Source organism: Salmo trutta, chromosome 16 (assembly GCF_901001165.1).
Source record: "Salmo trutta chromosome 16, fSalTru1.1, whole genome shotgun sequence".
Lineage (NCBI taxonomy): Eukaryota > Metazoa > Chordata > Actinopteri > Salmoniformes > Salmonidae > Salmo > Salmo trutta.
In genome coordinates, this window is record NC_042972.1 from 58064332 (window position 1) to 58080663 (window position 16332).

General features: G+C 41.7%; 1 protein-coding gene across 1 annotated transcript in view; it reads right to left on the reverse strand.

Annotated features, from left to right (window-relative positions):
* unm_sa1614 (un-named sa1614) overlaps nucleotides 1-16332 on the reverse strand; it is a 119680-nt gene that overhangs the window by 33122 nt on the left and 70226 nt on the right. The window contains exons 20-22 of the mRNA XM_029695093.1: nucleotides 8479-8546; nucleotides 6453-6554; nucleotides 5905-6145 (exon numbers count right to left, since the gene is read on the reverse strand). Of these exons, the coding sequence (XP_029550953.1) occupies nucleotides 5905-6145; nucleotides 6453-6554; nucleotides 8479-8546 (411 nt within the window). The remainder of the gene's footprint in view (nucleotides 1-5904; nucleotides 6146-6452; nucleotides 6555-8478; nucleotides 8547-16332) is intronic.

Consider the following 16332-nt stretch of genomic DNA (forward strand, 5'->3'; position numbering starts at 1 on the left):
CATCTGCATACAGGTGTACACTACATGACCAAATGTATGTGGATACCTGCTCGTAGAACATCTCATTCCAAAATCATGGGCATTAAATGGAGTTGGCCCCCCTTTTGCTGCTATAACAGCCTCCACTCTCCCGAGAAGGCTTTCCACTAGATGTTGGAAAATTGCTGCGGAGACTTGCTTTCATTCAGCCACAAGAGCATTAGTGAGGTTGGACCCTGATGTTGGGCATGGTGTTCCAAAATTCATTCCAAAGGTGTTCGATGGGGTTGGTGTCAGGGATCTGTGCAGGCCAGTCAAGTTCTTCCACACCGATCTTTACAAACCATTTCTGTATGGACCTCGCTTTGTGCACAGAGAAATTGTCATGTTGAAACAGAAAAGGGCCTTTCCCAGACTGTTTCAACAAATTTAAAAGCACAGAATCGTCTAGAACAGTGGTTCTTAACCTGGGTTCGATCGAACCCCAGGGGTTCGGTGAGTCAGTCTCAGGGGTTCGGCGGAGGTCAAGACACACACCCGACTCATATGATTCGTGATGACACGCCCCGCTTGGCCATCATTGGCTGCAGGTGATCACGCAACATCGCTTGGCCTATCTGTGCTGCAGGGAATTTGGCGCGCTCAGTAGTCGAATTGTGACTGTCGTGATGGTACGTCGTGTGATTTCTTTCTTAATATTTTAATCCCTTCATACTAACTATGTCGAGCAAAAAAAGAAAGTGGTCGGACGAATATGTACAATATGGATTCACATGTATAACGGAACGTGATGAGAGTCAGCGTCCTAACTGCATGATTTGCAATGCCAAGTTGAGCAATTCTAGTCTAGCACCGGCAAAACTAAGAGAACACTTCCTTAAGCTGCATGGAGATGGACAATACAAGAACACAACGCTCGCTGAATTCAAGGTGAAGAGAGACATTTTTCCAATTAAGAAGGGTTCGGTGAATGCGCATATGAAACTGGTGGGGGTCAGTACCTCCAACAAGGTTAAGAACCACTGGTCTAGAATGTCATTGTACGCTGTAGTGTAAAAACATCCCTTCACTGGAACTAAGGGAAACCATAAAAAACAGCCCCAGAAAATTATTCCTCCTCCACCAAACCTTAGAGTTGGCACTATACATTCGGGTAGGTAGTGTTCTCCTGGCATCCGCCAAACCCAGATTAGTCCGTCGGACTGCCAGATGGTGAAGCGTCATTCATCACTCCAGATAACTTTTTGCACTGCTCCAGAGTCCAATGGCGGCGACCTTTACACCACTCCATACATTGTGCATGGTAATCCCAGGCTTGTGTGCGGCTGCTTTGCCAATGAAACCCATTTCATAAAGCTCCCGACGAACAGTTCTTGTACCGACATTGCTTCCAAAGGCAGTTTGAAACTCGGTAGTGATTGTTGCAACGGAGGACATACGATTTTTACGTGCCAACAAGATGGCGCCGACAGAGATGACTGCCTCGCTTAGAGTTCTTAGGAAACTATGCAGTATTTTGCTTATGTATTATTTCTTACATTCTTACCCCAGGAAATCTTAAGTCTTATTACATACAGCCGGGAAGAACTATTGGATATAAGAGCGACAGCAACTTACCAACATTATGACCAGGAATACGACTTTCCCGAAGCGGATCCTCTGTTTGGACCACCACCCAGGACAATGGATCTAATCCAGGAAACCGACCCAAAACAACAGCGCCGCAGAAGGGGCAGACGGAGCGGCCTCCTGGTCAGGCTCCTTAGACGTGCACATCGCCCACCGCTCCCGAGAATACTACTCGCCAATGTCTCTTAACCTCTCTAGGGTAGGGGGCAGTATTTGCACGGCCGGATAAAAAACGTACCCGATTTAATCTGGTTATTACTACTGCCCAGAAACTAGAATATGCATATAATTGTTTGATTTCGATAGAAAACACCCTAAAGTTTCTAAAACTGTTTGAATGGTGTCTGGGAGTATAACAGAACTCATATGGCAGGCAAAAACCTGAGAAGATTCCAAACAGGAAGTGCAATCTCTGACCATTTCTTGGCCTTCTACACTATCTTTATTGAAAACTGAGGCTCTGCTGTAACGTGACACTTCCTACGGCTCCCATAGGCTCTCAGAGGGCGCCAGAACGTTGAATGATGACTTTGCAGGCCATGGCTGAAAAACAGTAGCGCATTTGGTAAGTGGTCGATCAGAGAACAATGAGACGGGCGCGCGTGCACGTGAAGAGTCCATTTTAGATTTTTAGTCTTTGAACGAAAACAGGGTTTCCCGGTCGGAATATTATCGCTTTTTTACGAGAAAAAACGAGAAAAAATGATTTTAAACAGTGTTTGACATGCTTCGAAGTACGGTAATGGAATATTTAGACATTTTTTGTCACGATACACGCCGGCGCGTCACCCTTCGTTACCCTTCGGATAGTGTCTTGAACGCACGAACAAAACAGAGGATATTTGAACATAACTATGGATTATTTTGAACCAAACCAACATTTGTTATTGAAGTAGAAGTCCTGGGAGTGCATTCTGACGAAGAACAGCAAAGGTAATCCAATTTTTCTTGTAGTAAATCTGACTTGGTGAGTGCCAAACTTGGTGGGTGTCAAAATAGCTAGCCCGTGATGGTGAGCTATCTACTCAGAATATTGCAAAATGTGCTTTTGCCGAAAAGCTATTTTAAAATCGGACATAGCGATTGCATAAAGGAGTTCTGCATCTATAATTCTTAAAATAATTGTTATGTTTTTTGTGAACGTTTATCTTGAGTAATTTAGTAAATTCACTGGAAGTGTTCGGTGGGAATGCTAGTCACATGCTAATGTAAAAAGCTGGTTTTTGATATAAATATGAACTTGATTGAACAAAACATGCATGTATTGTATAACATAATGTCCTAGGATTGTCATCTGATGAAGATCAAAGGTTAGTGCTGCATTTAGCTGTGGTTTGGGTTTATGTGACATTATATGCTAGCTTGAAAAATGGGTGTCTGATTATTTCTGGCTGGGTACTCTGCTGACATAATCTAATGTTTTGTTTTCGTTGTAAAGCCTTTTTGAAATCGGACAGTGTGGTTAGATTAATGAGAGTCTTGTCTTTAAAATTGTGTAAAATGGTCATATGTTTGAAAAATGGAAGTTTTCGGATTTTCATACATGTATAATTGACAAAAAAAAATTATTGGACATTTCATTTGGACATTTCTAATGGCATTTGGCAAAAAAAAGGGGAAAAAAAGTCACTTTTGACTTCGACTTTTGACTTCCTATGAAATCATATTGCAAATGGAGAAAATATATGCTTTATGTACAAGCAAAAATAAACCAAAAAATTACGTCAATAAAATATGTCAAAAGTATGTTCATACAGTTCTTATACATGTGTAATTGACAAAAAAATAAAATGAATCGAAAGAATTTCAAAAAACGGCCCAGAAAGCACTTTTTTAAGGGGGTGATAAGTTTTCATTTTTTTTTCATATTTTCAAAATTTTACTCTTGGGTGTTGACTTGTGTTACATTTTCAATATGAAAATTCCCGGTGGAGCGCGCTCACCATCTATAGTATTTTTGGGGTGTGACACTTGGCATTTGCCATATGAAATTTGCAATATGATTTGGATGAATGTGGACCAAATTGGGTGGTATTGTCCATTGTGTGTATGATTCATGCGGTGCCAATATGTTCCCATTCTATTTTGTCCATTTCATGGGGGTCTTCCCTTACGACCGCAAGGCACTACAGAGGGTAGTGCATACGGCCCAGTACATCACAGGGGCCAAGCTTACTGCCATCCAGGACCTCTATACCAGGCAGTGTCAGAGGAAGGCCCTAAAAATTGTCCAAGACTCCAGCCACCCAAGTCATAGACTGTTCTCTCTGCTACCACACGGCAAGTGGTACCAGAGCTCAAAGTCTAGGACCAAAAGGCTTCTTAACAGCTTCTACCCCCAAGCCATAAGACTCCTGAACAGCTAATCAAATGGCTACCCAGACTATTGCATTAACCTCCCTTCCCTTCACGCTGCTGCTACTCTGTTTTTATATCTATGCATAGTCCCTTTAACTCTACCTACATGTACATGCAGTTGAAGTCGGAAGTTTACATACACTTAGGTTGGAGTCATTAAAACTTGTTTTTCCACCACTCCACAAATGTGTCTTGTTAACTATAGTTTTGGCAAGTAGGTTAGGACATCTACTTTGTGACACAAGTCATTTTTCCAACAATTGTTTACAGATTATTTCACTGTATCTCAATTCCAGTGGGTCAGAAGTTTATATACACTAAGTTCACTGTGCCTTTAAACAGCGTGGACAATTCCAGAAAATTATGTCATGGTTTTAGAAGCTTCTGATAGCCTAATTGACATTATTTGAGTCAATTGGAGGTGTACCTGTGGATGTATTTCAAGGCCTACCTTCAAACTCAGTTCCTCTTTGCTTGACATCATGGGAAAATCAAAAGAAATCAGCCAAGACCTCAGAAAAAAATTGTAGACCTCCACAAGTCTGGTTTATCCTTGGGAGCAATTCCCAAACGTCTGAAGGTACCACGTTCATCTGTACAAACAATACAACACATGTATAAACACCATGGGACCACGCAGCCGTCATACCGCTCAGGAAGGAGACGCATTCTGTCTCCTAGAGATGAACGTACTTTGGTGCGAAAAGTGCAAATAAATCCCAGAACAGCAGCAAAGGACCTTGTGAAGATGCTGGAGGAAACAGGTACAAATGTATCTATATCCACAGTATAACGAGTCCTATAATCGACATAACCTGAAAGGCTGCTCAGCAAGGTAGAAGCAACTGCTCCAAAACCACCATAATAAAGCCAGACTACGGTTGGAAATTGCACATGGGGACAAAGATCGTACTTTTTTGAGAAATGTCCTCTGGTCTGATGAAACAAAAATAGAACTGTTTGGCCATAATGACCACCAAAAAGGGGGAGGCTTGCAAGCCGAAGAACACCATCCCAACCGTGAAGTACAGGGGTGGCAGCATCATGTTGTGGGGGTGCTTTGCTGCAGGAGGGACTGGTGCACTTCACACAATAAATGGCATCATGAGGCAGGAAAATAATGTGGATATATTGAAGCATCATCTCAAGACTCTCAAAGCTTGGTCGCAAATGGGTCTTCCAAATTGACAATGACCCCAAGCATACTTCCAAAGTTGTGGCAAAATGGCTTATGGGAAAAAGTGAAAAAGTGTGTGCGAGCAAGGAGGCCTACAAACCTGACTCAGTTATACCAGCTCTGTCATGAGGAATGGGCCAAAATTCACCCAACTTATTGTGGGAAGCTTGTGGAAGGCTGCCCGAAACATTTGACCCAAGTTAAACAATTTAAAGGCCATGCTACCAAATACTAATTGAGTGTATGTAAACTTCTGACCCACTGGGAATGTGTTGAAAGAAATAAAAGCTGAAATAAATAATTCTCTACTATTATTCTGACATTTCACATTCTTAAAATAAAGTGGTGATCCTAACTGACCTAAGACAGGGAATCTTTACTAGGATGAAATGTCAGGAATTGTGAAAACTGAGTTTAAATGTATTTGGCTAAGGTGTATGTAAACTTCTGACTTCAACTGTAATTAAAGGTTGAGAAACACAGTTCTCACACACCCTAGTAAAGGTTGAGACAACACGGTTCTGACCCACCCTGGTAGAGGTTGAGTAAACACGGTTCTCACCCACCCTGGTAAAAGGCACACAGGTAGAATCAACTGGGAAAGCAGTCAGAGTTTGTCGAAAGCCATCCCAGCTCTATTCATGCATTTATCTCATCAAAGAGATAAATGCATACATAATTATTAATATGGGATAGATATAGTCCGGTTCTAAATCCTAGAAAACTACAGTCTGGTTTGAAGAAGAGGGCGTGGGACTCACCTTTGACTCTAGAAGGAAGAGACGGGGCAGGTGAGGAGAGTGGGGCGGGCGGGGGGCTGTCCAGGCTGCGCGTGTGAGAGCTGGGACTGGCGTACACCTCCCGCTTCTGATTGTGGGCCAGTGCTAGCCTGCGACCCACACTGAAGAGTCCACCTCCTCCTCGGTCCAGGGTGGAGGAGCTGGTGTGAGTCTGGTACAGATTCAAGGGCCGAGAAGAGTGGCCCTTCTTTACTGGACCTGTCTAAGTAAGTAACAAACAAACAAAACACACACTCTCCATCTCGCTCTCTAAACTCAGCAGTCATAACAGACAGTAATAATAATAGACTGCTACAAATTATCTTTCTGACTAACACCTCAGAATCAGGATCGCAGCAGACACCATAGAGTTGTGAAGGACTGGGTCGTATTGATTAAGGCATGCAACTGAAAACATTTTAAAACATTTAATAACGAGAAAGTGTTAATTTACCAAATAGTTCCTCCCTGTTTTACTCAGTTTTTTTCTCCATTTGGTACCAAATGAACACGACCATAATATTGCTGACCTTCTCATCCAGGTCATCATCACTCTCGTACAGATCATCCTGACGCAGCTGCCACTCGTATTCCACGTGCATGTTGAACTGGTTACTCTGGGACTGGTTGATCTGGTACACAATACACAACCGGAAAATTGCCGCGTGTCAATCATCATACTATATGGAAACGCAGCCACTGCATACTACACTGGGTGCACAATTATTAGGCAAGTTGTATGTTTGAGGATTAATTTTATTATTGAACAACTACAGCGCTCTCGGTCAATCCAAAATGTTAATAAACCTCAAACCTGAATATTTAAGAAAGTAAAAGTGAGGTTTTGGCTTTCTTTGGAGAATATCTATGTGTGCACAATTATTGGGCAACTATTAGTGTGCAGAATTATTATGCAACTAAATGAAAAATGTAAAGTTCCCTATCTCACTTGTTTATTTTGATCTGTTAAATTGAGAATTATAAACAAACAACTCAAAATGTATAAATAAACATTTCTGACATTTCAAAAAAAAAATCTGTGACCAATATAGCCACCCTTCTTTTCAATAACTGTCATAAGCCTTCCATCCATGGAGTCTGTCAGTTTCTTGATCTGTTGACGATCAACTTTTTGTGCATTAGCAACCACAGCCTCCAAGACACTGGTCAGAGAGGTGTACTGTTTTCCTTCACCGTAAATCGTCCGTTTAAGAAGGGACCACAAGTTCTCAATAGGGTTTAGGTCAGGTGAGAAAGGGGGCCATGTCATTATTCTTTCATCTTTAAGGCCTTTACTGGCTAGCCACGCAGTGGAGTACTTCGATGCATGCGATGGAGCATTGACCTGCATAAAAATCATGGTCTTCTTGAAAGATGCAGACTTTTTCCTGTACCACTGCTTGAAGAAAGTGTCTTCTAAAAACTGGCAGTAGGTTTGGGAGTTTAGTATGAGTCCATCTTCAACCCGAAAAGGTCCAACTAGCTCATCTTTAATAATACCACCCCATACCAGTACCCCACCTCCACCTTGCTGGCGTCTGAGTCGAGGTGGAGCTCCGTGCCCGTTACTGATCCAGCCACGGGCCCATCCATCTGGTCCGTCAAGAGTCACTCTCATCTCATCAGTCCATAAAACCTTTGAAAAATCTGTGTTCAGATATTTCTTGGCCCAGTCTTGACGTTTCGACTTATGTGTCTTGTTCAGTGGTGGTCGGGTTTCAGCCTTCCTTACCTTGGCCATGTCTCTGAGCACTGAACACCTTGTACTTCTGGGCACTCCAGGTAGGTTGCAGTTCTGGAATATGACAGCACTGCAGGATAATGGGTTCCTGGTAGCTTCACGTTTGATTCTGCTCAAATCTTTGGCAGTTAATTTGCGTCTTTTTTTCTCAACACGGTTCTTGCGACCCTGTTGACTATTTGCAACAAAACGTTTGATGGTTCTGTGATCAGGCCCCAATATCTTAGCAATTTCAAGAGTGCTGCATTCCTCTGAAATACTTTTTACAATTTTTGACTTTTCAGAGTCAGTTAAATCTATTTTTTGGCCCATTTTGCCTGAGGAAAAGAAGCTGCCTAATAATTATACACACCTTGATATAGGGTGTTGATCTCCTTAGGCCACACCCTCCCTCATTACACAAATACACATCACCTGATATGCTTAAATCCAATAAGCATTCCAGTTTATACAGCTTGGAGTTCGGAAATATGCATAATGATGATATGGTCAAAATACTGACTTGCCTAATAATTGTGCACACAGTGTATATATAAATATATATATATATCACATTGGTGATAGCATGAATTTGGACTGGAACCGTCACTGCCTCTTCACTAAGCAATTTATACATTTTTTGTCTACGCTATGGAAATCAATCTATCAATACAAAATAAATCAAGATTCCTTTGGTGTCCACAGACTAAGGAGAAAAAATATATATTGACAAGGAGGTGCTGCCGGCTATGAATAATGAGGTTTAGTTAATTACTCAAAGCGCCTAGTCCTTGAACAGTGTAGCTGTGAGTCAGCTGTAGTCAGGGTGGACTCACCAGCTCCTCACAGTGCGTGTTCTTTAATCTGCTAGCAATATCCAGCCCAGTCTCACCCACCTCATTCTCTGAGAGATAAACAACAAAGAGCACAGCTGGGATCATCATCAAGCATTAATGTCTGGCACAACAACCACTTGTATGGAGAGCCACAATATATGAAGCCTTCATTGTCATGTGGCACAACACAACAATGCAATACAGTTTTTTCTTTGTAAGCCATTCTCATGATTTTTGTCAGTTGTTGTTGAGCACCCCTCCTTTCTTTTGTTTGCTAAAGGCCCACCTATTTATTGGCATTTTGGCAGTCGATCTGGCCTGACGCCGCTCACAATTTCTGACTAACCATAAAGGAGGATCTACCACTATTGTTGGAATATACTTTAATTAATGAAGAATGACTTAGTTTGCTGAAATCAGAGCGAGTACGGCAGAACGCTCAGAACCTTTATCCTTTACTGATTAATAAGCACAAAACATTCTCCTACCGCACTCCCTGTTCAATGACTTGGCACAAGTACCTGAATGTGCAGAATCCACAAACAAATATGAGTATTGAGCTCCTAGACATACTATTGACTTAGAAACACATACAGTGGTGTTTACGGATTCACAAAGCCCCAGCTTTTGGCTCAAATTATGAAGAGTTTTTGCGCAAATGAAAACATGTCTTGAATAAATGCTCTTTGGATTTGATGTTGCTCTTCATTGAGAAACCCAAGGCAGAAAAATAAAGAATCTCCATTGACCTCTCGAAATGAAAATGCAACAAAAAGTGGATATAGAGACTTAACACACTCCAATGAGATATCCATCAAATCACATTTTGTCACATGCGCCAAATACAACAGGTAGACCTTACCATGAAATGCTTACTTACAAGCCCTTAACCAACAATGCAGTTCAAGAAATAAGAGTTAAGAAAATATTTTCTAAGTAAACTAAAGTAAAATATAAAATAAAACACAATAAGATTACATAACAATAACGAGGCTATACACAGGGGGTCAACGTAAATAGTCCGGTGGCAGTTTAATTAATTGTTCAGCAGTCTTATGGCTTGGGTGTAGAAGCTGTTAAGGAGCCTTTTGGACCCGGCGCTCCGGAACCACTTGCCGTACAGTAGCAGAGAGAACAGTCTATGACTTGGGTGACTGGAGTCTGACAATTTTATGGGCCTTCCTCTGGACACCGCCTAGTATATAGGTCCTGGATGGCAGGAAACTTGGGCACAGTGATGTATTGGGTTGTATGCACTACCCTCTGTGGCGCCTTATGGTCAGATGCCGAGCAGTTGCCATACCAGGAGGTGTTGCAACTGGTCAGGATGCTCTTGATGGTGCAGCTGTAGAACCTTTTGAGGATCTGGGGACCCATGCCAAATCTTTTCAGTCTCTGCCCTCTTCACGACGGTCTTGGTGTGTTTGGACCATGATAGTTTGTTGGTGATGTGGACACCAAGGAACTTGAAAATCTTAACATCGATCGGGCTGTAGTGGAGTGGGTTAATGGGGGCCTGATTGACCCTCCTTTTCCTGTAGTCCAAGATCATTTCCTTTGTCTTGCTCACACTGAGGGAGAGGTTGTTGTCCTGGCACCACACTGCCAGGTCTCTGACCTCCTCCCTATAGGCAGTCTTATCATTGTTGGTGATCAGGACTACCACTTCTTGCGTCGTGAGTGTGGAAGATGTGTTGTTGCCTACCCCTACTACCTGGGGGAGGTCCGTCAGGAAGTCCAGGATCCAGTTGTAAAGGGAGGTGTTTAGTTCCAGGGTCCTTAGCTTAGTGATGAGCTTTGTGGGCACTATGGTGTTGAACACTGAGCTGTAATAAATGAAAAGCATTCTCACATTGGTGACCCGTTTAAGGAAACTAGGCATGTGTCGCGGGTCACTACTTTAAAGGAGAGCCGTTTGAACGTAAACTCTTTTTTTATCAAAATGTTTTTGGGGGCAGAAATACCTTCTCGAACATGTGCCTTAATAACAAACTTGTATGCCATCTGTAAATACGAATAAAATTGTTAAATTACGAGCCTAGTTGGTTTAGCCACAGAAAAAGTCAGCAACCTTTCGCTACCCATGATTGGCTGAGATAATGAGTGGGCTGGACATGCCGAGAGATGAGTTTGGATTGGTCTGCCATATAGCACACTTCTGTCTATTTGAGCTGGTCAGTTTGTGTAGGTAATCCTGTCTAACGCGGCTTTTTTATGTATTGCATAGTAAAATTGAACAAATAGACTCAACTATGCAAGTATCCATTTCAATAGAACATCACTGCAACAACTGTTTCAGAGCACTCTCGTCTGAGCGTGCCAGAGGACAGAATAACTGATGACTTTTCAAACACTCATCACCGGTTGAATATGGCCCGTGTCAGTAAATGTCGGCAAAAAAGCATAATTAAATTGTTGCCAGAGGCACAGTTAGTCACCAACGCTCTGGATAACATGAAAACAGCTCTGCTAGGGCAAGTAAAATGGTAAGAGTTTGGGTGGGGGTTAAAACTTTAAATTATTCTTACGGTATTGCACACGGTCAGTGTGACCCAGATTGACTTGACACAACAACGGGACAAGCAAGCTGTACATACAAAACAGAAACAACGTCTTATTTAATGAAAGGGGTTGCAGTCTGCTGTGAAGCATTCATCCATGTATACTGGTAAGAGTCCAGCTACAGATATTATAAGTTTCTAATTTTGTCAGAAAGTTGTTTTCATTGCAAGTTAAAGCTTACTGTTAGCTAGCTAGCTAGCTAGCTGGTGTAAAATGGCTGGCTCGCTAGCTAACATTACTACACACAGATCATAAACGTAATGTTCTCAGAATGCCATCACGCATGGCTAGTTATAGCCTAATGTTAGTTAGCTAACATTGAACATATTTGGTTAACTTTAGCTAGCTATGACAATCGGTTTGTATTGGTATTACTCTATGGATTAGGATTATGGTTCATTGTTTAGCTACATGTCTAAACAAAAGACTCCACTTCACCAGATGACCCATCAAGTTAGCCAGGTGTGTCTGATGGTGATTAAGGCAATCTATTGAATAATAATGTGGAATTTGTCTTTCAGCATCAGTAGAACACGCCTGCCTCGCATCAAAAAGAGAGCTGGTCCAAGCAAGCACCAGTTACACCTGAAGCATGAGGACTTGCAGCTAGTGGTGAACTTCAACAACTATGCAAAGGAAAATGCAGTAGTATTACCAGGACGCCACCCAGGACACAAACACTTTGGTATAAAGCTGCTGCCATCCAATGTGACAAAAGCCGCAGTGTGGCGTCTCTACAAGGAATTTGATGACAACACTTGGTATGTAAAGAATAAACAACACGTTTTCATTATTTAATTGACCTCCAACATGATTGGCACTACTTTTATTGATCTCACATTATTTCTGTATTTTCCAGAGGTATGTGTAGTCGGGCTGTGTGTTATCATTTTAACTTCCAGTTTACACGATGATGTTTCTGTATGCAGTGTTGCTGGTCTGCACATTTGTAGTTAAGTGAAACTTACATGATAATGATGCATAAAATAATATTATGTTTTACATTACATTTTCTTTTCATTAACTTAATGTTCTTTTGTTGTTTGCAGGTGCACTATCCTTCTGACCTTATGCGGCCAGGTCCCATCTACTTTTTAACTCATCGTAACTGTAGTGGTTTGTGCTCTGGTATTGAGCCTGGCAGACCATCATGCACGAGCTCCACCAGTCTGGACCTTCACTTCCCCCTGACTGGTGCTTTGGCCTCATCAAGCTGCGCTTCAGAAATACCAGTGAACACTTGGTCAGAGATTGCTGGTGTTGAAGGACAGCACTGTGACAGGGGTCAACATCCCACAGCTGGTTGGACTGGAGGATAGTTCGGTGTTGCTTGAAAACTATGGCTGGCAACAACACCTGACTCCGTACTTCAGGCCGCTGCAACAGTTCAAGCAGTACCTGCACATCAGGTGAATATCATTTTCATTGCATTAGGTTATTCTTCTTATCTAAACTTGGGAGGTGAATTGATGTTGTGCAAGCACCACCTGGACTGGACACAGCTAGACAAACGTATGTTTTTGAGAAGATCAGGGAGTTTTGCAACGAAGAGGCTATGGACATCACATGCCCTGCACCAAAGTCAAGGGCAGGACAGAAACAGACTCTCTGAATATCAAACAAAATTTTATTTGTCACATACACATGGTTAGCAGATGTTAATGCGAGTGTAGCGAAATGCTTGTGCTTCTAGTTCCAACAGTGCAGTAATATCTAACAAGTAATCTAACTAATTCACAACTACTTTAAACACACACAAATGTAAAGGGATGGAATAAGAATATGTACATATAAATATTATGGATGAGCGATGGCCGTGCGGCATAGGTAAGATGCAGTAGATGGTATGAAATACAGTACATACGAGATGAGTAATGTAGGATATGTAAGCATAAGTAAAGTGCCATTATTTAAAGTGACTAGTGATACCTTCATTAAATCAATTTATTAAAGAGGCTAGTGATTTGGGTCTGTATGTTGGCAGCAGCCTCTCTATGTTAGTGAACAGTCTGATGGCCTTAATAACCTGTTAGGGCTACCCCCCCACTTCTCTTAATTTCCGCCTGAAGACATACCCAAATCTAACTGTCTGTAGCTCAAGCCCAGTAGCAAGGATATGCATTTTCTTGGTTTCATTTGAAAGGAAACACTCTGAAGTTTCCTTGTACGTGCAGAAGTTTCCATCTGCACGCACAGTGAGGCGAAAACTTTTGGAGGATGGCCTGGTGTCAAGAAGGGCAGCAAAGAAGCCACTTCTCTCCAGGAAAAACATCCGGGACAGACTGATATTCTGCAAAAGGTACAGGGATTGGACTGCTGAGGACTGGGGTAAAGTCATTTTCTCTGATGTTTGGGGCATCTGGAAAAAAAGCTTGTCCGGAGAAGACAAGTTGAGCACTACCATCAGTCCTGTGTCATGGCAACAGTAAAGCATCCCGAGACCATTCATGTGTGGGGTTGCATCTCAGCCAAGGGAGTGGGTTTACTCACAATTCTGCCTAAGAACACAGCCATGAATAAAGAATGGTACCAACACATCCTCCGAGAGCAACTTCTCCCAACCATCCAGGAACAGTTTGGTGATGGACAATGCCTTTTCCAGCATGATGGAGCACCTTTCCGTAAGGCAAAAGTGATAACTAAGTGGCTCGGGAACAAAACATCGATATTTTGGGTCCATGGCCAGGAAACTCCCTAGACCTTAATCCCATTGACAACTTATGGTCAATCCTCAAGAGGCGGGTGGACAAACAAAAACCCACAAATTCTGACAAACTCCAAGCATTGATTATGCAACAATGGGCTGCCATCTGTCAGGATGTGGCCCAGAAGTTAATTGACAGCATGCCAGGGCGGATTGCAGAGGTCTTGAAAAATAAGGGTCAACACTGCAAATATTGACTTTTTGCATCAACTTCATGTAATTGTCAATAAAAGCCTTTGACACTTATGAAATGCTTGTAATTATACTTCAGTATTCCATAGTAACACCTGAAAAAAATATCTAAAGACACTGAGGCAGCAGACTTTGTGAAAATGTATATTTGTGTCATTCTCAAAACTTTTGGCCACGACTGTATGTGTCCCTGATGTCCCTCGAAGGAGATTCTCACCTTGAGCTTGTCTACTTTATTGTCCAGGGCCTGAACATTAGCGAGTAATATACTGGTAAGCGTTGAATGGGATGCACGCCTCCTGAATCAGAGTCTTGGAGCATGCTCTGGGATAAGTGGTTGTTCCACTGGATATCATAAGGTGAATGCACCAATTTGTAAGTCGCTCTGGATAAGAGTGTCTGCTAAATGACTTAAATGTAAATGGAAATGGAATTGCCTTGGGGGGGGGTACGAATAAAGGGTCCAATTCAGGAAAGTCGTATTTCTTATTTCTGGCTGTAAGTAATAGTGCAAAGGACGTTCTGAGCTAATAATGTGAGAAATAACACACAAAAACTAAATACTGCAAAGTTGCTTGGGAGCCATGAACAGGGCGACCATGTCTATCAGTACCATTTTGTTAGGTTCGGCCCTCTCAAGTCTCGTAGATCAATGCACTGCTCTCTTTTCGTTTATAAGGCCATCTTGTGCAAACTTCCGCCATAACTTACTCCATTGTTAAATTACAGATATACGAGTCACCAGACCCGATAACAGGGATGGCGAACGCTGGAGATCCCTTCGATTCCACTGAGGGTAGATCTGCATTCAGATTTTTTGCACCTTACGTGTGGAATGATCTCCAAATGCCTTTAGGGCATTTCAGACAGGGCTTCATAGATAAGGAATTTCAGAAAGAGCATTTCAGACACAGCCCAACATTAACCTCTATGGGCTATGTGGGACGCAAGCGTCCCACCCCTGGTACACCCTATCAACAACAGGTGAAATATCAAGAGCGCCAAATTTGAAAACAATTAAATGTCATAATTCAAATTTCTCAAACATACAACTATCTTACACCCTTTGAAAGATAAACATCTCCTTAATCTTACCACGTTGTCCGATTTCAAAAAGGCTTTACGGCAAAAGCATAAAGTTAGATTATGTTAGGACAGTACATTGAAAATAGCTGTGTGTAATGTTTTGTCAATTCAAAGACACGCGTCACCAAAAGCAGAAAACCAGCTAAAATTATGCACTAACCTTTGACAATCTCCATCAGATGACACTCCTAGGACATTATGTTAGACAATACATGCATTTTTTGTTCTATCAAGTTCATATTTATATCCAAAAACAGCGTTTTACTATGGCATTGATGTTGAGGAAATCTTTTCCCTCCAATACCGCCAGTCAAATCAGCACAACAAATTAAATAATTACTATTCGAAAACATTGGTAAAATATTATATTGTCATTCAAAGAATTATAGATTTACATCTCTTGAATGCAACCGGATTGCCAGATTTAAAAATAACCTTACTGGGAAATCACACTTTGCAATAATCTGAGCACTGCGCCCAGAAAAATACGCTTTGCGATACAGACTAACCGCCATGTTGGAGAGATCTAAAATCGAAAATACTATGTAAATAATCCATGACCTTTGATTCTCTTCATCAGATGTCACTTCCAGGAATCCCCAGGTCCATAACAAATGTAGTTTTGTTCGAAAAAGCTCATAATTTATGTCCAAAAAGCTCTGTGTTGTTAGCACATGATCTAAGCCCGCCGGACTTCTCTTCATGAAAGAGGGGAGAAAGAATATTTACGTTCGTTCAAACATGTCAAACGATGTATAGCATAAATCATTAGGGCCTTTTTCAACCAGAACATGAATAATATTCAAGGCGGACGATTGCATTCTCTTTTAAAACGTATTGGAACGAGAGTACCCAACATGAACTCGCGCGCCAGAGTCTTGTCGGCCACCACCGTTCCAAGGCTCTTGTTCGTTCAGTTCTCACAGTAGAAGACTCAAACAACTTTGTAAAGACTGGTGACATCTAGTGGAAGCCATAGGAAGTGCTCAACGATTAATAAGCCCCTGTGTGTTTCAATGGCATAGGCTTAAAGGTAATTCAACACATCAGGTATCCAACTTCCTGTCAGAATTTGTCTCAGGGTTTTGACTGCCATATGAGTTCTGTTATACTTACAGACACCATTCAAACAGTTTTAGAAAATTCAGAGTGTTTTCTATCCAAACCTGAACAATATGCATATTCTAGCTTCTGAGTTGGTGTAGGAGGCAGTTAAAAATGGGCACATTTTTTTTTCAAAATTCTCAATACTGCCCCCTATCCCCAACAGGTTTTAAAGAGCCTTCAAAGTCAACTTTGATTTATCTTGT